The 25230-nt window shown below is 44.4% G+C and overlaps 1 protein-coding gene and 1 pseudogene across 1 annotated transcript in view; one reads left to right on the plus strand and one right to left on the minus strand.

Moving 5' to 3' along the window:
- LOC147456790 (DNA polymerase I B, chloroplastic/mitochondrial-like) overlaps positions 1–19092 on the minus strand; it is an 89168-nt gene extending 70076 nt beyond the window's left edge. The window contains exons 1-7 of the mRNA XM_086511922.1: positions 18804–19092; positions 17726–18605; positions 17469–17657; positions 16615–17285; positions 16017–16470; positions 15849–15944; positions 15670–15762 (exon numbers count right to left, since the gene is read on the minus strand). Coding sequence (XP_086368048.1) covers positions 15670–15762; positions 15849–15944; positions 16017–16470; positions 16615–17285; positions 17469–17657; positions 17726–18605; positions 18804–18937 — 2517 coding nt within the window. The 5' untranslated portion in view covers positions 18938–19092. The remainder of the gene's footprint in view (positions 1–15669; positions 15763–15848; positions 15945–16016; positions 16471–16614; positions 17286–17468; positions 17658–17725; positions 18606–18803) is intronic.
- Positions 19093–22147: 3055 nt separating this feature from the next.
- LOC147456792 (uncharacterized) lies at positions 22148–23002 on the plus strand (annotated as a pseudogene).
- Positions 23003–25230: the final 2228 nt, after the last annotated feature.

The raw sequence follows: 25230 nt of genomic DNA on the forward strand, positions 1-25230 counted from the left end.
TTCAGCAGTGTCAATTCCGTACCATTGTGAACTAGACGAAATGAAGACACAATATGCTGAAGATTCAGATTTTGCAAGGATCTATGACCAGCTTGTTGATGGGCAACATCATGAGCACTATATGCTTAAGAATGACTTTCTCATGATGCATGGAAAGTTATGCGTTACTAAACAGTTACAGCCAAAGATTTTGATGGAAAGTCATGCTCCACCTTATGCTGGGCATCGTGGAATTGATGCGACAGTGAAAGGGGTTGAGGCATTCTTCTATTGGCCAGCTTTGCGTCAAGATGTTGACACATTTGTAAGATCATGCTTAGTATGCCAAAAAGTCAAATTTGACACACAAAAGCAACCGGGATTGTTGCAGCCATTGCCGATCCCTAATAGGCAATGGGAAAGTATAGCAATGGACTTTATCTTTGATCTTCCAAGGACGCAAACAAGAAATGATGGGATTTGGACTATCATTTGTAGGTTCAGTAAGCAGGCCCATTTCATTCCTGTTAGGAAGAAGATAAAGCCACAACACATGGTCAAGATATTCATGAGCAATATCTTTAAATATCATGGGATGCCTCAGTCAATTGTCAGTGACAGGGATCCACGTATGACGAGTCTTTTCTGGAAGGCATTGTTTGAGAACATGGGCACTACGCTCAAGTTCTCTTCTTCGTTTCATCCACAAACTGATGGACAGTCAGAAGAGGCAAATTCTATTGTTCTGGACCTGCTCAAATATTATGTGTCAGAGCACAAGGCAACTTGGGAACACCATCTTCCATTGGTTGAATATGCTTACAATAACACTGTGCATACGTCAACAGGTAAGGCACCATTTGAGATAGTGGAAGGAGGAAAGAAAGTCCCGCCCATTTTGCAGACAAAGGACAAGATTTTTGAGGCAGACAAGTATGTGCAAGATATGGATGAAACATACAAGAAGATAAAGATTGCTCTTGAAAAGACTCAGGCTAAGCAAAAGAAAGCTACTGATTGTCATCGTCGTGAACTTGTATTTTCACTTGGTGATTGGGTGCTTTTGCGATTTGAAAAGGCCAGGTTAAGGAAAAGGAAAGGCAAGGAACGCTTGTTTCCTAAGCTTAGTATGTGATATTATGGTCCTTTTCAGATTTCAGAAAAGATCAGCGATGTAGCTGATTAAAGCTACCAGAAGGCTGGAAAATACATAATGCTTTTCATGTCAGCCTTCTAAGACCCTTTGTTGGTAATGTGCCAGACAATATGCTTGATGAGGAACAACCCGAAGTGGAAGAATTGGATGAAATCCTTGTTCTTGAACAGATATTGGCACATAAAGAAAGAAAGGTTAGAGGAAAGGTTGCAACACGCTATTTGGTGAAGTTCAAGAACTATCCATCATTGGATGCCAAATGGATGGAAGAGTCTGAATTGCTTGATTCACCTCAGCTATTGCAATTGTATCTTGAAGCCTTTCAGATGGAACCCACAGTGACTTGATGTAGACTTTTTGGAGCAAGGCAAGAGCATGGTTCATTATGCTCAAGAGAGTAGTTAAGCAATTGTATCTACTCTTTCCATACAGAATTTAGCTAGAGAAGTTTGTGCTTCAGAGTACACTAGAAGACTTCTATGCTTGATATATGTGTCGTAGCCACGTTGGTGGGATTGTTTAATCGTCTAACGCTACATTTCCGGAAGCATGTATAACTTGGATTCCCATCATAGAATATGTGTGATATCAACAGATACCACATGTATTATTGGCATGCAAGCGAGGTTGCTTGCAATATTTCGAGGGTGGGGTGTGTCACCAGGAGGTGTATTTTTCGTGTTGCCTTTCGTAAATAAGTACTAGATACTTTTATTTATTTTATTTTTACTTGTTTTCCTAGGAACCCTTGAAAAGGTGCAAGTGGACATTGCATGGCTAGTGTGAAACGGCTGCGGCCGAATAGGTTTCTCACAGCGGGAGTCTGGGTCGATCAGTCTGGGACTGGTCGGGCCAGTTAGCACTGAATTCTGATGAGTATGGAGGCCTGTGTGCGCCAAAATGAAGTCTGGGCCACTCGGAAAGTCACTTATAACTTTATAAGTCAGTGGGAACTAGAGAATTAACTCAAAAGGGGCAAACCGGACACATGGCGGCTTCTGGAGAGTTTGCTACTTCTAGCTGAAGAGGGGGGCGCCCAATTTGAGAGAGGAGGCTGATTTTTTATCATAAGTGAGCTACAGTGTGTGTGTGAGTAGTGGGTGCAGGTCTACAGCTTTAATGGAAAGCTTGCCTTCTCCTCTGTCTCATGTAGCGCGATGACTTGCTCTCGTGCATCTCTCTCTCCCCTTTGGCACATATGGTAATGCCCCACTAGTTGGGCTACTCAGATGAACATGTACAGTTCTGGGGATTTATGCGCGTTTGCCAACGCAAGAGCCTTCTGAACAGGAACCGGATTAGCTAATTGCTAATTCCCCACAGGTACGCACAGTTCCATCACGAAAGATTGCGAGTTTGGAGAGTTTTCTCGCGTGAAAACTCGTCCAATTCACAGGGGAACTGTCCCATTGCATGCAGGAGCCCTTGGGACACGCGTAGGCATGTTCGCTCCGCTAAAAACGATCCGAAACAGCGAATTACAGCCTGCTGTGTTTTTTGGCAGGTTTAGGGTTTCGCACCTAAACTACAAGGGAACACCGGGGGAGCCTCGTGAGAGCCTTGGGATGCGTGTACAGGCTTTTGGGCACCCGGCAGTGAAAAACAGAGAATTACAGCCCACTGAATTTCTGTGACAGCTCACCAGAAAGCTTCCAGATATCGAGGGAATCCGTCCTAGACAGGTGTTTTTGACCTATAGGGGTTTTTGCGCCGTTATGCTGTCGAAATCCGGTCGAAAACCTGCGTTTTCAGCCCTCGCCAGGTTTGGACAGCTTTGTGAAAGCTTGTGCTAAGTGGTCGGATCGTCTACCTTAATTTGAATAAAGAAATACCGAAAGGGGCGCCAGTCTTTGGGGCCTACAGGTGTCGGTCTCGTGTGCGCAGTGACATTCTAGTCGCTGGACGCAACTGTGTTCTCTTCCCTTCTCAATGCTCTGTGTAAAGTTAACAGGTAATTGAAATAGTACCGCCCTCTACGTTGTACGGGCCGGTTATAGTTCCCCTCTCTTTCAGTTGGGGTGACTTCCAAGACAAGCTCAAGGCTCGTTTCATGCCACCACAATACCTTGATCGATTAAAAGAAGATTGGTGTAGTCTAAAGCAAAATGGCACTCCTGTTATGTTTTTTTCTAACCGTATTTTGCAGACTGGCGTCCAATTGCGCAAATCGGACGTCGAACGAAAAGAGGCTTTCCTTTTCAGGTTAGACGAGTACATCAAGTTTGATGTGCAAGTTTTTAGCCCTACGAACTACAATGACGCCGTCAGAATTGTTCTGGCACAAGAGATGAAGCTCAGCAAAGGTAAGCCAAAAGAGAACAAGTCGAGTACTTCTCATAATCAACCGAACGGTAAGACCAATTGTCACCAGCGTGTGACTACTATCTATCCTTTTTGTTGATTTCTTTCTTATTATCTATTTACTTTCACTTTTTGGAAACACCCCTCGGGAAATCTAACTGCCCTGCATTGCATAGCTAGTGTGGAACTGTCCAGAGGGAGTCCGGGCCTGAGGGCAAGAGAGCACTAAGGTTGGACAAGGACTATGGTTAGCCAAGTGGGGTCATTGACTAGCCAAAGTGGAATCCTTTGCTACAGAGGCTACATTTCAGTTCTGGATGTGGCCGCAGTGTACAAAGAGGGTCGGATGACCTAGAAAGATACAATGGCAGCATCTCCTAAAATTTAGGGAACTGCTATTTTGGGACCTGAAAATGTCTTCGCGTCATTACGTGCAGTTTGACATGGGGATCATTTTGTTACTCTGTGGCCAAGTCAACAGAGGCTGCAGGTGAGATATTTTTAGACCCGAGGGTCTAAAGCGGGAAAATGCACAAATGAGTGACACTTGGCACTTTGAGGCCAGTTTACTACTTATAGAGAAGGCAAAAACGTGATTTATAGTTGGGAGGCTCATTTTGCAAGTCTCTGTCACAGGTTAAGAGCTATGGAGTGCTTGCTTTCCCTCTTATGCACAGTGCGGTGCCAGGAGTGATGCCCTGCACGCTACGCACTGCCCTCTCTCTCCCCTTTGGCAGTATGTTATGCCCCTCTAGTGGGCTCTTCATTTGACCAATGTACAGTTGTGTGGGTTCATGCGCGATTGCCGAGGCAAGAGCCTCTTGCACACGTACTGGATTAGCTAGCGGCTAATCCCCCCGCAGGTACAGGTGAATTCGGAGAGGTTTCACGCCAGAAATCTCGTCCGATTCAAAGGGCAAGTAGCCCTACAGGTGCGGGAGCTCGAGGACTTGCTAGGGATGCGACCGGCACGCGAAACGGAGCCCGAAACAGTGAATTACAGCCTGCTGTGTATTTTTGCAGGTTTAGGGTTTTGGCCCTAAACGGACCCTAATACCCCCAGGAGGTTCGGGGACGCAAGGGGACCGCTGTACAGGTGATCTGGCGCATTTTCAGGGCTGAAAACAGAGAATTCAGCGTGCTGCAGATTCTCGCCAGGTTTTGTAAAGTGCCCGTATGCGTCGGGAAAGTCGGCCAATGCGTGGGAATACTGACTGTGAAGGGTTCTAGTACAGTTATGCTGCCGAAATCAGGCTGGAACAGTGGAAATTCAGCCGAGTTTGTGCGGGGCAGCTTGTAGGGAACCACAGCGTTTATTCCCTCTTTTGAACAATAAAGAAATACCGAAAGGGGCGCCTAAGTTAGGGGCCAATCTGGTGTCCGTCTACTCATACAGGTGCAATCTAGCAGCCTGTATCCCTCTCCCCTTTGTTGTGTCTTGAAAGTACAGGTAAAATAGACGACTAATAATGGGTGAAAGCTAAATCAAGGTTTAAAGTAAAGTCTACCGCCCTTTTTGGATTGAACAGGCCGGTTACATGGTTCCATCGACGGGATTAAATCACTTTTTTCCATAGAAGTGAGCCTTGGTCAGTTTTGGGCTTGAAGACACAGGGGATCATAGACCAGACATAGGGAATTGTAATTATGGCTGACAGACCAGATGATGTGACTGAAGAGGTTTCCTCTTCACAGGGTCAACAGACACATGAAGTGGGTGAGTCCTCAAGACCACCACAGACTGATGATGATATATTCAGGACCCAGTTGGCTACTGCTGTGGCTATGTTCACACAAGTAATGCAGAATCCGAGGTTTTTAGCCTTTCTGCAACCTCCGGTTCCGTCTCAGCAAGTTGGGTCACTGGATCATATTCAAAAGCCTGTTAAGGCTCGATCACAGGTGATTCATACCGCACAGTCGATGGAAACACCTGTACACTTGACGGAGAACATGCAGTCTCCACAACGTATGCCTAAGGTGCAAGAACAGGTGGCTGAGATGCCAGTTTTTCAAGCTGTACCAATTCAGCCCGCCACCTTTCAGCAGCCTATAGCTGGTTCTAATGGGCAGGGAAGCAACTTACAGGCTATGCAACAGGTCTTCCCACCACCTTCAGTACACCCTGGCTATTTTGGAGGTGGATCGGTATTTCAGAGCATGGCTGGTCATGCACCTGGAAATCAGTTTTATACGCCAGGAACAGTGTTTGGGGGTGCTCAAACGATGATGCCTAACCCCATGTACAGTGTCATGGGTATGCAACCAGGGTTTCAAAGCACTCAGGGACAATTTGGGATGCCACAAGCAAATTTTGGTATGGCTGGAATTACAAATCAGCAGCCAAATATGGCATTTCCAGGTCAAGTTAATAGCGGCCAAGGAACACAAATGAACCCTAATAGTGTTCCCATGTTTCAGTCACTTCCATATGACAATTTAACGCCGCTGGAGAGGCCAACTCCGTACAAAGAAGGTGGCAAAGGAGTGTCATTCACGACCTTTACAGGGTTTGATGACAGGAAGAAGGCTCTTTCATTCCTCCAGCAGTTTGACAAGGCCTATGCAGGGGGAAACTTTACAGAGGCTTCAAAGGTCCGCAAGGCAGCCACTTTCTTGACAGGGAATGCGGGACAATGGTGGACAACTTTATTGCTTCAAGGGCAAGCTCCGTCCACATGGATTTACTTCAAGCAGATTTTTGCAGCAGCATGGTTATCTGATGATTTCGAAGCAGATGTCATGACAGAATGGCACCAGCTTAATGCTGCCACTTGCAGAAATCTGGATGATTACAATCGGAAGTTTTGGAAAGCTCTACTTCCAGTAACTTCCTATAGGTTTGTGCCATTGACAGAACAGATAGAAAAATACTGTTGTGGCCTACCCAAAGGATTGAGAAAATACTGCACAAAGACCAAAGTCACTACTTTGACGCAGCTCATCGAGGTAGCAAACACTGGCAATGGTTTGCTCAAGGGAGAAGATTGTGAATTTAACACTGGCGTCAAGGCAGGATCAGGCAAGAAAAATTCAGCCAAGAAGCACGTTCCCAATGAGGCTCCTAAAGGGACTCAGGAGTCGGCCAACACAGGGAAAGACAAAGCTACGGCTGAATCAGAAAAAGGACCAGCAAAGAAATGGAAAAGACGTTTTCCTCGCAAGTCAGAAGAGCAAAAGAAGGTCCTGAGGACAGAGAACAAATGCTTTATATGTGAGCAGCCTGGCCACATCGCTTACAACTGTCCTACAAAGAAAAGGCCAGCTGATTCTGAAGACAAGGAAGACAAGAAAGGAAAGAAGCCCATGGCTGGTCTAGTGCCAGATATGGTGGGCGACAAGCCAAATTCAGATGCAAGTGAGCTTTGCAGAGCATGGGGAAAGGTTAGGGATCAAACAGTGCTTATCTTCTTTGATCCAGGTGCCAAAGCCAACTTCATTTCCCCAGAATTGGCTTCAAAGTTGGGAATCAGACCTGAAGAGATGGGGTATACAGCAGAGGCAGGTTTGGCATGTCCTGGCCATACAGAGGCTGTGACACCCATCATCGGAAAGTTGCGTCTACATATCCAGTCCTATGTAGATGCTGAAGAATTTTACATCATGCCACTGGACGGATGTGATGTGTTGTTAGGTATTCCTTGGTTATTTCGTGTACAGGGAATCATGGATGCCTACAACAAAAAGATCACTGTACAGAGCAGGGGAAAGACTCACATTCTGGATGTAAAGCTTAAAGGGGAGTCTATTCCTACTGTATCAGCTTCTGTTATTACTTCTGTAATGAAAAAGCATCTTTCTGCGTACTTGGTTTTTGCACGTGAAGTGTCAGATTGTGATGAATCAAATTTATCTGTGCTAGATAAAGAAAGGTCAATGTTTTTACAACAATATAGTGACTGTTTTTCCGATTCATTACCGTCTCAATTACCGCCAGAGAGACCCGAGGACCATGCGATAGATTTGGTGCCAGGCAATAGCCCACCAAATAAGCCTCCGTACAGGGTTAGTGCGGCTCAGCAGAAAGAGATAATGGGCCAAGTACAGGAGTTGTTAGAAAAGGGGCTGATTCAGCCCAGTTCATCTCCATTCTGTTCTCCAGTGTTGTTGGTGCAGAAAAAGGATGGCTCGTGGCGTATGTGCATCGACTACCGTGCACTGAACAAGAATACCATCAAGAATAGGTTCCCTATACCTAGAATTGATGATATTATGGACAAATTAGAAGGAGCAGCTATGTTTAGCAGGATAGATCTAAAGAGTGGGTATCATCAGATCCGCATTAGATCAGAGGATGTGCACAAGACTGCTTTTAGAACAACGTTTGGCCTTTACGAATTTTTAGTGATGCCCTTTGGTCTCACAAATGCTCCTGCTACGTTCAATAGGATGATGGACAGAATTTTCCGTCCACACCAGCAGTTTGTTGGTACATTCTTTGATGACATGATAGTCTACTCAAAGAATGAAGAGGAGCATAGGCATCACTTGGCCATTGTGTTCAAAGAGCTACGCAGTCATAGGTTGCTCATCAATGCAAAGAAAAGTGAGTTTTTTCTGGAAGAGATTCACTTTCTGGGACACATTGTCTCAAAGGATGGTGTCAGAATGGATCCTGCAAAAGTCGAAGCGATCAAGTCATGGCCAAATTTGAAGACGGTGCATGATGTCCGAAGCTTCTTGGGACTATGCTCCTATTACAGAAGGTTTATCCGAAATTTCGCTGAGATTGCTTCACCTTTACATGCTCTTCAAAAGAAGGCAGTCACCTTTAGATGGACACAAAAAGAGATTTCAGCTTTTAATCTCTTAAAGGAAAAGATGACTTCGGATCCAGTCATTGTGTTGCCAGATCTTAGGAAGTCATTTGTGGTCCAGTGTGATGCCTGCGGTAGTAGCATTGGTGCTGTGCTAATGCAAGATGGCAGGGTAGTAGCCTATGAGAGCAGAATTTTGCAAGGGCCAGAGATGACCATGCAGGTCTATGAGAAAGAGTTACTGGCTGTGATTCATGCGCTCTTAAGTTGGAAACACTACCTGCTAGGTGCAGATTTCGTTGTCCAAACGGACCATCAGACCTTGCGATACTTCTTGACACAGACAAAGTTATCTGAAAAGCATATGCGATGGGCAAATATCTTGTCCATGTTCCATTTTCAGATTGTGCATGTGGAAGGCAAGAAGAACGTTGTGGCTGATGCCTTGTCAAGGAAGCCACAAATTTCAGCTGTGTCGATTCCTTATCATCATGAACTTGATGATATGAGAGAACAGTATGCAAATGATGAAGATTTTGCAAGGGTCTTCGAGCAACTAATGGATGGACAACGTCATGAACACTATCTTCTTAAAGACGGGTTCATGATGATGCATGGCAGATTGTGTGTCACAAAGCCATTGCGACGCAAAGTTATGGAAGAGAGTCATGTCCCACCGTATGCAGGGCATCGTGGTATCGATGCTACAGTTAAAGCGGTAGAGACATTCTTCTATTGGCCTACATTGAGAAGGGATGTGGATGCCTTTGTGCGAGAATGCCTAATATGCCAAAAGGTCAAGTTTGACAGGCAAAAGGCACCAGGGTTATTGCAACCCCTACCTATTCCAGATAAACCATGGGAAAGTATTGCTATGGATTTTATCTTTGATCTTCCGAGAACGCAGACAGGAAACGATGGTATTTGGACCATTATTTGCAGATTCAGCAAACAGGCTCATTTTATTCCTGTCAGGAAGAAGATAAAGCCAGATCAGATGGCACGCTTGTTTATGAGCAATATTTTCAAGTATCATGGCATGCCACAGTCGATTATTAGCGACCGTGATCCACGCATGACTAGTTTGTTCTGGAAAGGCTTGTTTGAGAATATGGGTACCACGCTCAAATTCTCTTCGTCATTTCATCCTCAAACAGATGGGCAGTCAGAAGAGGCAAATTCTACTGTCCTAGATCTGCTGAAGTGCTATGTGTCAGAGCATAAAGGAAAGTGGGAGCAGTATTTGCCATTGGTGGAGTATGCATACAATAATACAGTGCATTCATCAACTGGCAAGGCACCTTTTGAGATAGTTGAAGGTGGCAAGAAAGTTCCTCCCATACTGCATACAAAGGACAAGATATTTGAAGCAGATAAGTATGTTCAAGACATGGATGAAATGTACAAGAAGGTCAAAGTGGCCTTAGAAAGGACTCAGGCAAAGCAAAAGAAAGCAGCTGATCGTCACCGTCGTGAAGTGGTATATTCACTTGGTGATTGGGTGCTTCTACGGTTTGAAAAGGCAAGGTTAAAGAAGATGAAGGGCAAGGAAAGACTCTTTCCAAAGCTCAGCATGCGTTACTATGGGCCTTTTCAAGTGTGCGACATAATCAGTGATGTTGCATATAGGCTGAAATTGCCTGACAGTTGGAAGATTCACAATGCGTTTCATGTGAGTCTTCTCAGACCCTATGTGGGTGATGTGCCAGAAGATATGCCAGCTGAAGATCAGCCGGAAGTCGAGGAACTTGACGAGATCTTGCTCCCTGAACAGATTTTGGCACACAAAGAAAGGAAAGTGAAAGGCAAGGTTGCTAGGCGTTACTTGGTAAAGTTTAAAAACTATCCACCAATGGATGCTAAGTGGATGGAAGAAGGTGAACTTGCAGAGTCACCAACTGTGTTATCACTCTACCTGGAAGCCTTCGATTTGCAACCTACCTTGACCCCTTGAGTTTCAAAGCTAAATGGATTGTCAGTGTGACAATGGCTTTTGAAACAAATGATGTACATGGTATTTAAAGTGAGCTCAAATCAAATACCTGTTACATGAATGTTAGAGCTGTACAGATTGTCAGTTTGGCAATTGCTCTTATGGAATGTCCAAAAGTTTGGTTAGTGCTATAGAAGTGAGTATTTCTTGTCAGTCTGTCAAGGATACAGTGATTGCTTCTATTAAAGAGTACATGTGTAACTGCATTCTTAAACTGTCGGTTTGGGTATGCTCGCAAGTGTTACGGGATCCAACGTGTACTATAAGACAGTGGCAAAATGTGCAGCTACCATTTTGTCATTGGAAAGTTCGTGACTCAAAGCAATGGCAGAGTGCGAAGCTACCACTATGTCATTGGGACAGGGTTCACACGCAGGCAATACATGAGTCGACGAGGTGTTGAATACACCAGGGTTGACAATGAGCATGTATGTGTCGTATATGTGTCGACAGGTGTTGAATACATCAGTGTTGACAGTAAGCATGGACGACATAGATGCAAACAAGGACGTTTGAGATTTCAAGAGGGGGGTATGTCACCAGCGTGTGACTACTATCTATCCTTTTTGTTGATTTCTTTCTTATTATCTATTTACTTTCACTTTTTGGAAACACCCCTCGGGAAATCTAACTGCCCTGCATTGCATAGCTAGTGTGGAACTGTCCAGAGGGAGTCCGGGCCTAAGGGCAAGAGAGCACTAAGGTTGGACAAGGACTATGGTTAGCCAAGTGGGGTCATTGACTAGCCAAAGTGGAATCCTTTGCTACAGAGGCTACATTTCAGTTCTGGATGTGGCCGCAGTGTACAAAGAGGGTCGGATGACCTAGAAAGATACAATGGCAGCATCTCCTAAAATTTAGGGAACTGCTATTTTGGGACCTGAAAATGTCTTCGCGTCATTACGTGCAGTTTGACATGGGGATCATTTTGTTACTCTGTGGCCAAGTCAACAGAGGCTGCAGGTGAGATATTTTTAGACCCGAGGGTCTAAAGCGGGAAAATGCACAAATGAGTGACACTTGGCACTTTGAGGCCAGTTTACTACTTATAGAGAAGGCAAAAACGTGATTTATAGTTGGGAGGCTCATTTTGCAAGTCTCTGTCACAGGTTAAGAGCTATGGAGTGCTTGCTTTCCCTCTTATGCACAGTGCGGTGCCAGGAGTGATGCCCTGCACGCTACGCACTGCCCTCTCTCTCCCCTTTGGCAGTATGTTATGCCCCTCTAGTGGGCTCTTCATTTGACCAATGTACAGTTGTGTGGGTTCATGCGCGATTGCCGAGGCAAGAGCCTCTTGCACACGTACTGGATTAGCTAGCGGCTAATCCCCCCGCAGGTACAGGTGAATTCGGAGAGGTTTCACGCCAGAAATCTCGTCCGATTCAAAGGGCAAGTAGCCCTACAGGTGCGGGAGCTCGAGGACTTGCTAGGGATGCGACCGGCACGCGAAACGGAGCCCGAAACAGTGAATTACAGCCTGCTGTGTATTTTTGCAGGTTTAGGGTTTTGGCCCTAAACGGACCCTAATACCCCCAGGAGGTTCGGGGACGCAAGGGGACCGCTGTACAGGTGATCTGGCGCATTTTCAGGGCTGAAAACAGAGAATTCAGCGTGCTGCAGATTCTCGCCAGGTTTTGTAAAGTGCCCGTATGCGTCGGGAAAGTCGGCCAATGCGTGGGAATACTGACTGTGAAGGGTTCTAGTACAGTTATGCTGCCGAAATCAGGCTGGAACAGTGGAAATTCAGCCGAGTTTGTGCGGGGCAGCTTGTAGGGAACCACAGCGTTTATTCCCTCTTTTGAACAATAAAGAAATACCGAAAGGGGCGCCTAAGTTAGGGGCCAATCTGGTGTCCGTCTACTCATACAGGTGCAATCTAGCAGCCTGTATCCCTCTCCCCTTTGTTGTGTCTTGAAAGTACAGGTAAAATAGACGACTAATAATGGGTGAAAGCTAAATCAAGGTTTAAAGTAAAGTCTACCGCCCTTTTTGGATTGAACAGGCCGGTTACACCAATGGTAAGCAGAATGGTAATTCTTCTTCTCAATCTTCTTCTACACCTAAAGCACAAAACTCACAATGATTATAACGACAAGGCTAAAACTCAAGAAACCCCTAGGTTGACGCCTGATGAAAAATCTACTCAAAGGAATTTTAGGAGGTAGATCAACTCTTGAAGAACGAGCCGTATATGCATGAGAAGGAAGATGTTTTGAATGTCACACTACAGGTCACATAAAATGGGTTTGTCCTAAGAAAGCACCTAAAGAACCCACAAATGACCCCACACAATCCACATCATCTGTTAATGCACTCAGTGAGAACACTAATGTGACCGAAGTTTCTCATGATCATGTAGATGAGTCTCTCATGCAATGTTATGGTCATGTGAATAGTAAACGCAATGTGATCTTGTTTTGATTCGGGTGGCATGCATGATGTGATTGGTGATTCTCTCGTGAAGAGCGCACGTTTAGAAGCTCTTCCAATCGACCCCGTTGTGATCTCTGGTTTTGCTCTTGGAATGCGCTCTTCTTTCACACATAAGTGTGTTGATGTGACAGTGTTAGTTGAAAATGTCGGTTTTTGTCGTAAGTTTGTGGTTTCTCCTCTCAAAGGATGTGATTTGATTTTTGGCATCAAGTGGCTTAAAGGTGATAGTCCACGAATTGATTGGAAAGAAAACACTCTCACTCAGTTGAAGGAGCACCTCCCGTGGTTCTTCGTTGTCACAAGAACATTTCATCTTTGACATTAATTTCTCACTCTCATGTTTTGCAAGAGTATAAAACACGTAGTCTCATAATTTCTCTCAATACACAGTCCCATAGTCTAGAAAAGAATCGGTCATTGCATACAAAGGAATCTCTTTCTGTGATTCCTTCTCCGAAGCACGACACGCATTTTTTGCATGATAGAACTGGGATTGTCCATAAGGATCATCAAGCCTTCAAGTGGCTCAAATCTGTACCAAGTACACCTTGGGGTGACCGTCAAGCTAGATGGTTCCAAGCTTTTCCAAGCTTGTGTGAGCAATTTGGTAGTTTGGATGATCGTGTTTCTAGTACAGCTATCGTCATTGCAGATACGATCACACGCAAGACCGATCTCGACTTTCGAGTTGAGGTCCAAAGAACCCATTCAGGAAGTTTTTTTTCTCTTCGCATGATTAGTCAGTACGCATCGTCCGAGTCTCTCATTCGTGACGATCTCTTGTATTTTCGTCACCGTCTTTATGTATTACCTTCTCATAGGCATACCGTGTTGCACGATGCACATGATTCACTCACGGATGAACACGGATGTATGCAAATCACTCTAGAAACGAAAGAAAATTTGCTTTGAAGGAATTCACAATGTTTCACAATTGCCTGTTTTGCCAATGGATTTTGCGTGTTCATTCCTTGGCATGACACAATCAAAGCAAAAGCACGAGCACGATTGTCCACCAAGCATTGGCATTTCCCTTGTGGTTTGCCACAGTTGATAGCTTTAGGTCCAAAAGTCAAGTTTCTATCTCACTTTTGGTATGTGTTTGGTGAGCGGTTTGGCACTCTGTCACATTATTCATCTACATTTCATGCAAAGTCATTTAGAAAGACTAATTTTTTTTCCGTCACTCGATAAGGAACAGATATATTTATGGTTTTGTGTTTGAAGTGGTTTCATGGATATTCCTCAGTGGAGATTTCTGAAGAAGATGAACCCGAGATCGTAGACAAAGTTAAAGACACAGAACCGCAACAGATTATTACGTCGCTTTCGGCGTGGCCCAAAGCGGCAAACATTGCAGACTTTCTTGAAGTTCAAGTATCGCGCAACCCACGCAACAAAGTGGGCCGGCGAAGAGTTTTTCGCAAACGCCCAAGAGTTGTTGGCGGACAATATGGAAGCCATACAGCTCGGTACCAGTTCCTCACCTTGAAAAGAGGGGATGTCACGTGCACACCTAACCCTACCTGCATGTGGACAAGCTATTCCTACCTCTAGGGTTTAGGTAGCCTAGGAAGCGTTCTGGCACCCTTGTGTCTCTCTCTTTCTTTCAGTTCAGTTCTTTCAAGTGAAGTAAAGTGTCCCTAGTGTTTGTGCGGAGTACTAGATCCGAGCTATACCCAAACACTTCCGCTACACATGACACCCCTGTCCTCTCATATATACCCCCAAGAGTCTGGGTCGAGCCAATGACCTCATAAATGGGAGGAAAAAGAGAAAGGAGTACCAAAAGCCCTCTAGGGCTATGGGAAAAATACTAGTAAGGCTGGGAAAAATACTCCAAGCCTGCAGAAGCCTAATGGCCATGGAACCAAGCCAAAAACCTGAGCTAATAAACAAGGCTATACACATCCTGACATGAATCACTCTAGCCGGGCACAACCACAAAACAGTCCTCACTCCCTAATACCTGTTCTTGGGAGAAACTGAGACAGACTCGACAAATCCAGAGAGATGCCATAACTCTAGCACCCCCTCTCAACTCTTGGAAAGGAAGACGGAACAGGAAGCTCGAGTGAGCAATCTGCAACTCAAAAGAGCGGGTCTCCTGCATGAGGATATCTGCTACTTCTTCTTAGGGTTTAGGCCCCTCAGCCGTGACCTTCAAGATGGCTCCGGTCTTGAGTGGCTTGACACGTCAACAGTTTGTGACACGATCTACTCATGATCTACCCAATGGCACCCCATCCATCAGTCTTGTGTGACTACATGCATTAAGCTCACTAAGAGAAGTGATTGCAGTTGGGGAGGTGTCCGTGTCAAAAACGATTCAAAGCCTCCTCAGACGGCCCTTGCTAGGCATATCCTGTCAGAAACGAGAGCGTATAACACTATCAAACATACTCGGATAAATAGAATTTATCACTTAAAACCGAAACCAATTGATATAGAAGGAAATAAAGAGAAAGAGTGAGAAGATCGACACAATACTTGGGACCAAAAGATGGGTTGGTCCCCCCCGTAGTCATGGGGGCATAGAGTTCTTATTCCGTATCATCATGGATGGATGATATGGACACTAGAAGCTAGTATGACTAGGTAGTAGGTGATCTAAACCAAGGCTAGGCCCCCAAACTAAGACCCCGTATAGAAATGAAGTTGGGAGCATTAAGTAGCCAATGCATACAGGGGTATTCATTCATTGTGAGAAGGCCATCTGCACAAGCCGCAAGGTAAAAGTCTATCAATCGAGTCTCACACAAAAACATCGACCAGGTACTCAGCTGAGACCCCCTACCAACTCCATTATCATCATTGTGATATCAAGTACTACATCCCCCCTTACATCATCACTGCCCAACAATGGGTACAGAACCTGGTTATCGCTCCTGTGCACACGAACACACACATAAATGAATATATTCAAACAAAAATCTCCATTTTGAGCTTCTAGATGGTTTTGGAAATGCAGGGCAGACAGTCATAACAGGCCTGGCACCAAAAAGGGGGGAAATAAAGAAGGCGCACAGCAGGAGCACTTCAAAGCATACCTGCCCATAATCTGCAACAATTAGTGAATTTCCTGGACTTGCTATGAACGCTTGCCTGATTTTGTAACGGTCTTTTTCTAATGCAGGTTGATTCTGTTGATAGAAAATAGTAAACAGAGCATGATCAAACCCAACGTTTAATGTGACAGCTTATAGGAACCAAACACTGTAAGTATTACCTGAAGATTAGGCCGTCGAGCTGACAAACGCCCTGTTTCTGTGTTCAGATTTAAAGAGCAATGTACGCGATTATCAGGACCCATACTATCACCACCCTGCCTAGCAGAAAATATAAAATGAAAAATCAGAAATCAATAAGGAAAAAAAAGTGGCAACACCTGACTTACTTGCAGTGGCTGTATAAATCCAGAAATCAAGGTATCAATGGCAGAAATTTCACAAAGAGCTGCAATAGCTTTGCACGCCTCTTTTCCCTCTTCACCACCCTTGAAAGCACTGTATGCTTGACCATAGGCAGACAGGTCTTCTTGTTTTGGCCCCTTAGATGCTTTGCAATCCTTGATTCCTCCTGAAGTCAATTCTGCATCCACGTCCTCAGGAATAAACTCTTCTTCATCTTCTGTTGCAACATAGTCAATGGAAACTTTTCCAGCAAGAGATTTAAGGGATTGCATGCCTACTGCAGGCAAACCTCCAGAAGTGAGCGAGTGACAGGGTAACTTAACACCTATGCCACATACTTCAATACTTCTGAATTTCAGTGGAGCCTTCTTCCCTTCCTCAATGTAGCCATCAACATTGGGAACCTTAAAGCTTCGACATTTGCTTACGTTTTTAAACCTGGCACAAGTCACTGTTGCCCCAAATTAGGACGTCTACCATACAGTCCCCTTAAGCAAAACAGAGAAGACAATTGAAAAGAGGTAAAGCAAGAAGCCTAATTCATCTAGCAAAAAATGGGAGACAAAAGGCCAGCTGACTTACCCACCAAATAGTAGTTGCCGTATCTGAGCATCACTAGTTACATTAATGTAGTCAGCACAAGAGCAATACTTTGCTACCCATTTTCGAAACCTACTTATAGAAATCGCCCGTTCTTTGCAGGCTATCTTCTCAATTTCTGCAAGATACTCTATATCTACAAGCATACCATGCCCCTCCATATCTGCTAAGAGCTCTCCAAATGGCCTCCAGTATGTGTCATAAAATTCATACATAGAACCTCGCAGATCATTCTGAAAATACCACTTTCTCTTGCTGAGTTGCCCGTAGAGACTCTCCCATAGCCTCCAAGTACAAAGGGCATCCCCAGAGGAATAGCATATCCACCTCTCACGCGTAGTTTCACTCCTTTGAAGCTCCTCCACAGGAGGAAGAACTTTCATGCTCCCTTCTGTGCCATCCTTCTTCAGTTTCTTAGTGCCAAAAAGTTCCATCATGGAAGTCTTCTTGGTTAATGTTTGGGAATCCCAATCGTACACACCATTCATTGCTTTCATATCACTAGTCAATGACTCGAGAGAATAACTTCCTTCAGCTCCTTTCCGGCCAGAATGCCAGAGACGAGCTAACTGCATGGTGTCTGCATAAAACCCAGCTACTCTGATGCCATGGTTTGCCAAGACATGCCTGTCAAAGCTGAAATTGTGCCAAACCTGCCAGAAGGATATTCGAGATCCAAAAGTTTATGTCATTGGACCAAGAAACCAAACACAAATAAACCTTCCGTAACAGCCAGACTAATGAAGTCACAAAGGACTATGCACAAATATTTAGGTATCAAAAATTTATTAGCATGCATGTAATGAATGAAATAAATGGATACAAAATATGGAAACCTTCTTTATGGACGAATCTTCAAAGTATTCTCTGAATATGTTTAGCAGCTCTATATTGGAATCCAGCACATCCACCCATACACAATTCTTACGGTCACCGAAATCAGCATTTGGTCCACAGTAGATGCTAAAACATATGACCCTACCATGGCCCACAGGACTTTCTTTCTTCACATCAATGTCTGCAACCTGCAACAAGCAATGTAAAGCAACTTGTGGTGCTTCTATTTGTTTTCAAGCATCAAATAAGGACTTGCCTCAGTGTCGCAAGCATGTACTGCATCTTTGTACTCCCCTCTCAACTTAGCTAAAACGGTCGTTGCAGTAGCTATATTGTCGACAATAATTATATCATCAGCTGTACAGGCAAGCCTTGCTACATTACTCTGCCCGGGAGAGTTGTCTGATAATGGCAATTCGGCAGCTTCTGTGAGTCTATTGGAAGAGTCGACTTGAGTGTGGTCCTCTGCAGCCATCTTTGACAAGGCACTCACATTTTCTGCAGGTTGCAACAAGACCTCTTGATTGCTCTGAATATCAGAAACTCTTCTATCCAATGAATCAGTATCATGCGATGTAGAACCCACATTTTCATCACCATCCAAATGCTTTGTAACAAAATTCATGCTGTTAAAGTGTTCATCTGTATCCTGATGTTCTAGCACATCAACAACAGCCTTGCAAGCAAGTTGCTTGCCTCCTGATGCCCCATTAATCCTGGTCGCATTGGAGGTGGAGGTTGTCTGCTGTACAGCTGAACACTTGTTTCCTCCATTAATATGATCCCAACTACTTGTTTTCCTAAATTGTAAAGAAGCCGAGGGAGACGAAAACCTTGCTCTGCACGCTTCCGTATTCCCAAAACCTTCTGCGAGATCATTTGCTTCCGGGGACAACCTAGCAACATCATATCCTTCCCTGATTGCAGGTCTAGTGTCCGTCATTTTAGTGGGCCTGCCATTCACAACAACCAGCCCAGAGAAAGGGGTGTTTGCTGCAAGATCATTGGGACCTATTTGCCGATGATGCCTCCTGTTCCGTTCATTCTTATCCTTCCGTGCAGACTCCTCTAGACTGCGCCAATCATTATCAGTGGACTGTGAGACTTTAAACCCAAGACTTGGCGGCCGGCTGAGTCTGCATAAAAAATTCTAGTTGTGAAGCGTTTACAGAATTTCGCCGCTTAACTAGACAATGTTCTGTACCAAGAAATGCTTGGCAACCACAACTCCTCTAGACAGACGGACAACCAGCGGTGGGAAAAAAAGAAAAGTGCAAGGAAACACCGGGCAGAAGACCGACAAGCAGAGCAAAGAGAAAAGCAGATAGACTTACGTTTCGGTAGGAAGAGCACAGTTTGCAGAGTGCCACCGGTAGGACGTGCAGCCATCGAGATGAGAAGAAGAGGGAGAGCAGCAAACCCGCCGCAGCCTTGGGATGGGTACGGGGCCATGCATCCCCATCGCCATGAGGCGCGCCAGCGCCCAGCAGGCCACCCTACACACTCGCTCTCGCGCTACACCAGCTATGGCTTTCCCTCGAGGGGCTACTCTCACTATACCCAGCCAGTTCAAGGTTTTGGAAGGTGAGAGGGTTTTGAGCCCGTAGATGGACTGGCCCCGCTACAATAAAAGCACTGCGTTGATTTGTATTGGCCAAACTCAGCCAGGACGGTGACGGAGTCGGAGTCGGCGCTTAATATTTGACGCCCTTCGTCGACTCTCAGATTCTTAGGCATATACCTACTATAGGTATACGTATTTACATAACATAATCTATATTATCTATATCTATACTATATATTAAGGAAACTGGTTTTCCAGTGCCACGTGTCGCAATTTGTTTTATCCGACTGTAATGAGGACAGTGCGCACGCAAAGGGGGTGAGAGAGAGAAAGAGAGGCAATCGAAGGCCGCCGGCCACACTAGTAATACATAATAGGACGAAAAGCAACTCATTAGCCAACACACTCTTGAGAATCTTCTATCCATATCCTTAGTGCAGACTAAGGGAGCATGGAATCTCTCCAAGAAATCAAGGGGTTTTTCACAACACTCTGAATTCAAAGGTCAGGTAAATCTCAAGAAAGTGGAGAGAAATGTTAGCTCGCCTGCAACGAGGCAACGACAGACAGGCTACTCACCCAACGTTGTGAGAAGAGAGAGAGAGAGAGAGAGAGAGAGGAGGGTTGTGCCCGCAGCCTGCACATAGAGCGAGAGAGGGAGAGAGCCTTGCGACGAGGGGGGGAGAGAGAGAGAGAGAGAGAGAGAAAGCGAACTCACCTAGCGCTGCTGAGACAGCTACTCCCAAAATAGAAAAAGAGAGAAAACCTTACTCATTTCCAGCAGACTACTCACCCAACGTTGTGAGAAGAGAGAGAGAGGAGGGTTGTGCCCGCAGCCTGCACATAGAGCGAGAGAGGGAGAGAGCCTTGCGACGAGGGGGAGAGAGAGAGAGAGAGAGAGAAAGAGAGAGAGAGAGACAGAGAAAGCGAACTCGCCTGGCGCTGCTGAGACAGCTACTCCCAAAATAGAAAAAGAGAGAAAACCTTACTCATTTCCAGCAGACAAAGCAAAGAGAGAATCTTAAACATGATCATTAATTTTTCTCTTTTTTTTTAATGTGTTGTATACATAATTGGGAGAGATGAAAAGAAATTCATTAACTTGAGAATCTTTGATCCATATCCTTAGTGTAGAGGAAGGGAGCATGGAATCTTTGCAAGAAATCAAGGGGTTTTTCACAGTAGTATGAATTCAAAGGTCATAGAGGTAAACCTCAAGAAAGTGGAGAAGAAGCGTCATCTTACTGGCAGGCAACGAGGCAGTGATGCCCTGCGTGACCCTCCCCCTTCTGCCCGTGCTCGCACACGGGGAGAGAGAAAGAGAGAGGCACAAGTTGCTCACCTAGAGGGCGACACACACACACACGCACATAGAGGAGGGCTATGCTTGCAGCTTGCGCGCACGCGCACACACACACACACACACGCGCGCGCGCGGGGGGGGAGAGAGAGAGAGAGAGAGAGAGAGAGAGAGATAGATAGATAGATAGATAGATTGGATTATCGTCCACGGAGGTCATATATGACCTATGGGACCAAGAACACAACATTACAACGATTCATTCTCAGTGTGTGCTGATACATATCAGTTAAGGACTGAGGGTCCATCAAGAGGGTAGGGTAGAAAAAAAAAAGGAGAAAACAAACAAAAACCTAAGGGTCGGCCGGGGGGAGAGCTGGTTTGGGATTTCGGAATTCCTGGATGATCGCTTTGCCACCTCGATAGATTGCCCATTTTCCTTGCTTATGTGCTTCATGCACCTTCTTAAGCTCACTCGCTTTACTCTTGAGTTGATTCATGGTCAATTCTTATGCAATCCAAAGCTTGGTTTCTTTGAGAAGGCGGGACTGACGTAGAAACTTCACCCGCTCCTCTTTGTTCTTGAAGGTAAGAACACAATGCTCGGGACGCACATGACGATGTGTATCATTGATCCAAGCGACATTCTCTAACTTGATGTTGATTGGCTCACCCCTAAAAAGTAAAGATAGGCGATATCCTGCAAAGGCAGCCAAAGTAGGCCTCGTGGAACTGAGAAAGGTTAGCCTCCCCGCAACCAAGCAAGCACTGCTTTGATAGCAAGAAAGGCTAGAGGTTGTAGGCAGAAAGTATCGAAAGCAGGCAAGAAGGGAAAGTGGGCCAGTGCAATAACCCAGACATTATTGATCCTCTGCTTCTATTTACTCAATTTTCTGCCTTCCTTCCCGTGGTTGGCTTGTTTTGTTTGCCCTAGCGACACCATTAAGAGGACTGGGTGATTGTGATTAGAGATCAATTCACTGTCGCTTCGAGTACACGACGAGGTTACAAAACCAGTCATGGCGATAACATGGTAATTTAGAAACAAGGCGTGTATGAGGAACTATCAATGTCTACGGTTTGCGTTGGGATTGCCCTTCGGCACTTCAGGGCTCAACCAATTAAACTCTCGGTGTCTACGGCGTTAGAATGAACTTCGTGCATCCATTTATTTCTACGGAATTACCAACGCTAGACTGGACGTATTCGACCATGCGCCCAGATTATGCAGGGAAAACCAGCGATACTTTTTAAGAGCAAAGGGTACAGGAACGTAGTGGCGTTCTCAACTCATTCCTCTGATCCCAATATAAATTGGATCGGCGAGAAAGGTTAACCCAACCCTGCTTGACACTTTGTGCCCCTCGCTCCCTAGTCTTGGCATAGGATTTAAAACATCGAAAAGGTGGGCTATAGGAAAAAGCGTAGGGAACCGCTTACTTTAAATAAAACAAGAACAGAAAGAAAGAGGACTGAACATAATACCGGGTGGAAGATACATGCTTTACCTTGCAAGTTGTGAAAGCTTTCTTCTCAATAAGAGTGAGAGTTAGTGGTATATAGCTTTATCGAAGCCCGAAATGAAACGATGTTGCACTGAAGAGGACTCGAACCCCTAACTACCTGGTTCGAAGCCAGGGACTCTATCCAATTGAGCTATCGGTGCGGGGGGTTGGGTCAAGGAAAGCCCAACCCTGGAAATGTTTTTTGCGTTATTTCAAAATGAGTTTACGTAATTAAAGAAAATTAACTCAATTAAAAGACAAAAAAGTCAATCTTTGTCGTTGATGATCTCTCGGTTGGTTACCGAATAATTTAACCATCCCTTCCCTAAAAGAAAGTAATTACTTGATATATGTAATCCGTAATATTCGGATTCAGTCATCAGCTATGGTTTTTACCCTCCCCAGGGTGTCCGCTCTGCCCGTGAGACGGTTTTTTAACCACGACGTCTACGTTTAAGTTTAAAGGCAGTCCCTTTACGAATCCGGCTTCTAAGCCTATGGAACTTAACGAAAATCTGGACAGCGTCCCTGGCTTTATTATGAACGGCTTGGATTTTATCCGCCTCCTCCTGCGAAACAGTTATTTCTGTTTCTGGATTCAGCGGCATGTCTTGCTCAACAAAAACTACTTCTGGAGTCGAAGGCAAGAGCTCAAACAGGGCTTTATACATGTCAATCAAAGGTTGCGCCTGGGAGACTATTTGCGCGGCATAATGCGCTATCACTTCCTGGGAGAAGGGGACCTTCAAGAGGAGTTCTATGCCCTCTTCCGGGGACATGCTTAAAGGGAGAGATACCCCAGAGATGAGCATCAAGCCAGGAATAAGGTCCTTATGGAACGACGTGAACAGACGGGAGTTTGCCTCCTTAAACTGTACCAAAATCTGAGCCCATTCCTGCATTGTGGCTTCGCTGACTATGGAGGGGTTTAACTTGGCAGAGATAGAGTTTACTAGATTGTTTATTTGCGCAGGCTGCAGTTGTGAAACGAATTCATAACCGTTCTCAGCGCTGGGCAATCTGCCTTGTTGGTAGGTTTTTAGTATTTTATCACAATCTTGCCAAGTTTCAAATAAGATTGAACGGCAATCCTCCTCCTTTAGTTGCATAAACTGTGAATGTGAAGACGCTTGAGTTACTATTGAAGAACTACTAGCGCCCATATTCATACAGTATGTTGTTTCAGCAAACCCAAGCCCAATTAGATTTAATAAAATTAAAAAAAGAGCAACAAACAAGAATACCTTTCTCAACGAAAGAAAGGAGAGATATATGGTGAGGTTATTAAAAAGAAAGGAGAGATATATGTTGAGGTTCTTAGAAATAAAGGAGAGATATATGGTGAGGTTATTCAAAAGATTTCTTTTTTTAGTGAGGTTATTCATGGAACTAAATACGTTTCCAATACCTACTGCTGCTCCTGCTAGGGCTATGGTAGCCGCTCCTACTCCATTTAATTTTGCACCTTCTAGCGTAACTAATTCTTAAGTGTCTGTGTAATAATAATAAAAAGGTGTAGCTAGCACGCAAAAAAAAGCACTTTTTTGTCTCAGAAAAGAAACAAAAAGAAATGTTATCAACACTTGAAATAAGATTTTTCTTAGTAACTTGTTATTTGACATTGATTTATAATTCAATGCGTATGATACTACTAATGCTATAACTATACTTAAAAGAATACTTATATCATATTGTATTAAATTACTATTAAAATTGTCAATTAAACTATTCTCATTTATCTCACCTAAATAACTATTATTTATTATATGAAATATTAATGGAAATAAACTTACCACTTTTAATAACAATAGTTTTAGGTTTGATAACTTATTACTTATTACTGAATTTACTATATGCGGGGTTGAAACACATTGTATACCCGACAAAGAAGAAGAAAAAGCAATTGGTTTCGACGAAGAAGCGTAAGGCAAAGAAGCAATTAGCTGAGAAACTGCGGGTTTCAACGAAGAAGCAATTGGCAAAGATGCTACGGGTTTCGACGCTGCAGGCGAAGACGGAGAAGCTACTGGCAAAAAAGCAATTGGTTTCAACGAAGAAGCTACGGGTTTCGACGAAGATGATTTATGCGTATTTATTGTTAATTTTGGGGCCGAGGATTGATCTATCGATTGATCCTCAGCAGCAAGGTAACGAGAAAGAATCAGGTGACAATAAAGGATCAGCCGACGATAAAGGTTTAGGCATAGGCAACAAACTATCAGGCGTAGACGATATAGGATCGGACACGTTAGATACAGAATCCGGCACTGACGATACAGGATTAGGCACTGACGATACAGGATCAGGCATAGATAAAGGATCTGGCACTGACGATACAGGGGGGTTTGGTTCTGAAACCTATAAAGGAATTGATACTTCAGTAAACATATTGGTTACAGGCTTATTAACATCTATTTTAAATTTGTTGTAATCTTTTGATAGTTTATTTACTAATCTAAAAGTATAGTTACATGAATTACAAATCTTCAAAAAGTTAGCGTTTGTTTTAAATTTAAGTAACTTCTTTATTGTATCTTTATATAAGGTCTTATCCCCCGTAATTTTTTGAAAAGGTTTTTTTTTTTTCTTTTGAAACTAGGATTCATTCGCTTTACACGTACCAGGTTTCAATTGATTGACTACATTGCATGCCATGCAGACCCGTAACGGCTCCGAGCAGACGTGTAGATGGGATGGATGGCAAAGGAGAGTGCGAACGAAAAGGCCCGAACAGAGTCCTCAAAGGCCGCAACTCCGGAGCGGAGAAATACACAAACACACACGTAGTAAGGCGGTGGCCCGGACTGCCGGTTCCGTTAGTCTAGCATTGGCTAGCTCACTACTGAGATCGAAAACGTAGCGGACAACGCGTCACACCTGAAAAGGCGGGGCCATGCTAATTATGCCACTTTTTTCCGAGTCAAGATGGGGTCAAATTCAGAGCCATGACAGATTCAAATCGTTGATTTCATTTGCCAAAGCTAGAAGCTCGGAGAAAAAGGGAATTAATCTAGCAGATCAACAAGTGCAAAGCGTCTTGGCTAAACTTGACGTAGTGCAAGACGTGACCCGTTGTCTAAGAGACGAAGACGGAACCTCCTTTTTGCCTTAGTAAAGTAAAGCCCTTCGAAAAAACAATAAATTCGTCGGAAAAAGGCAAAGCTCGTGCAGCGGAGCTAAATGAACGAGAATCGGATAATCCCGACGGTAAGTGAAGTGATCACTGCTTATCAGGAACTAGTAACAAGTATTGCGGGTGTGGACACAAATTTAACTGCGGACGCAGGCGCAAATTCGACTGTTGTTAGCTCTGATTCCGAAGGAGATGGGCCATTTGGCCCGTTTAATTAACCTTCGCAAAGTGTCGCATAAGTAGCGACCTGCATGAATAG

This window comes from Adiantum capillus-veneris, chromosome 5, assembly GCF_014529385.1.
Source record: "Adiantum capillus-veneris isolate H3 chromosome 5, ASM1452938v2, whole genome shotgun sequence".
NCBI classification, from domain to species: Eukaryota; Viridiplantae; Streptophyta; class Polypodiopsida; order Polypodiales; family Pteridaceae; genus Adiantum; species Adiantum capillus-veneris.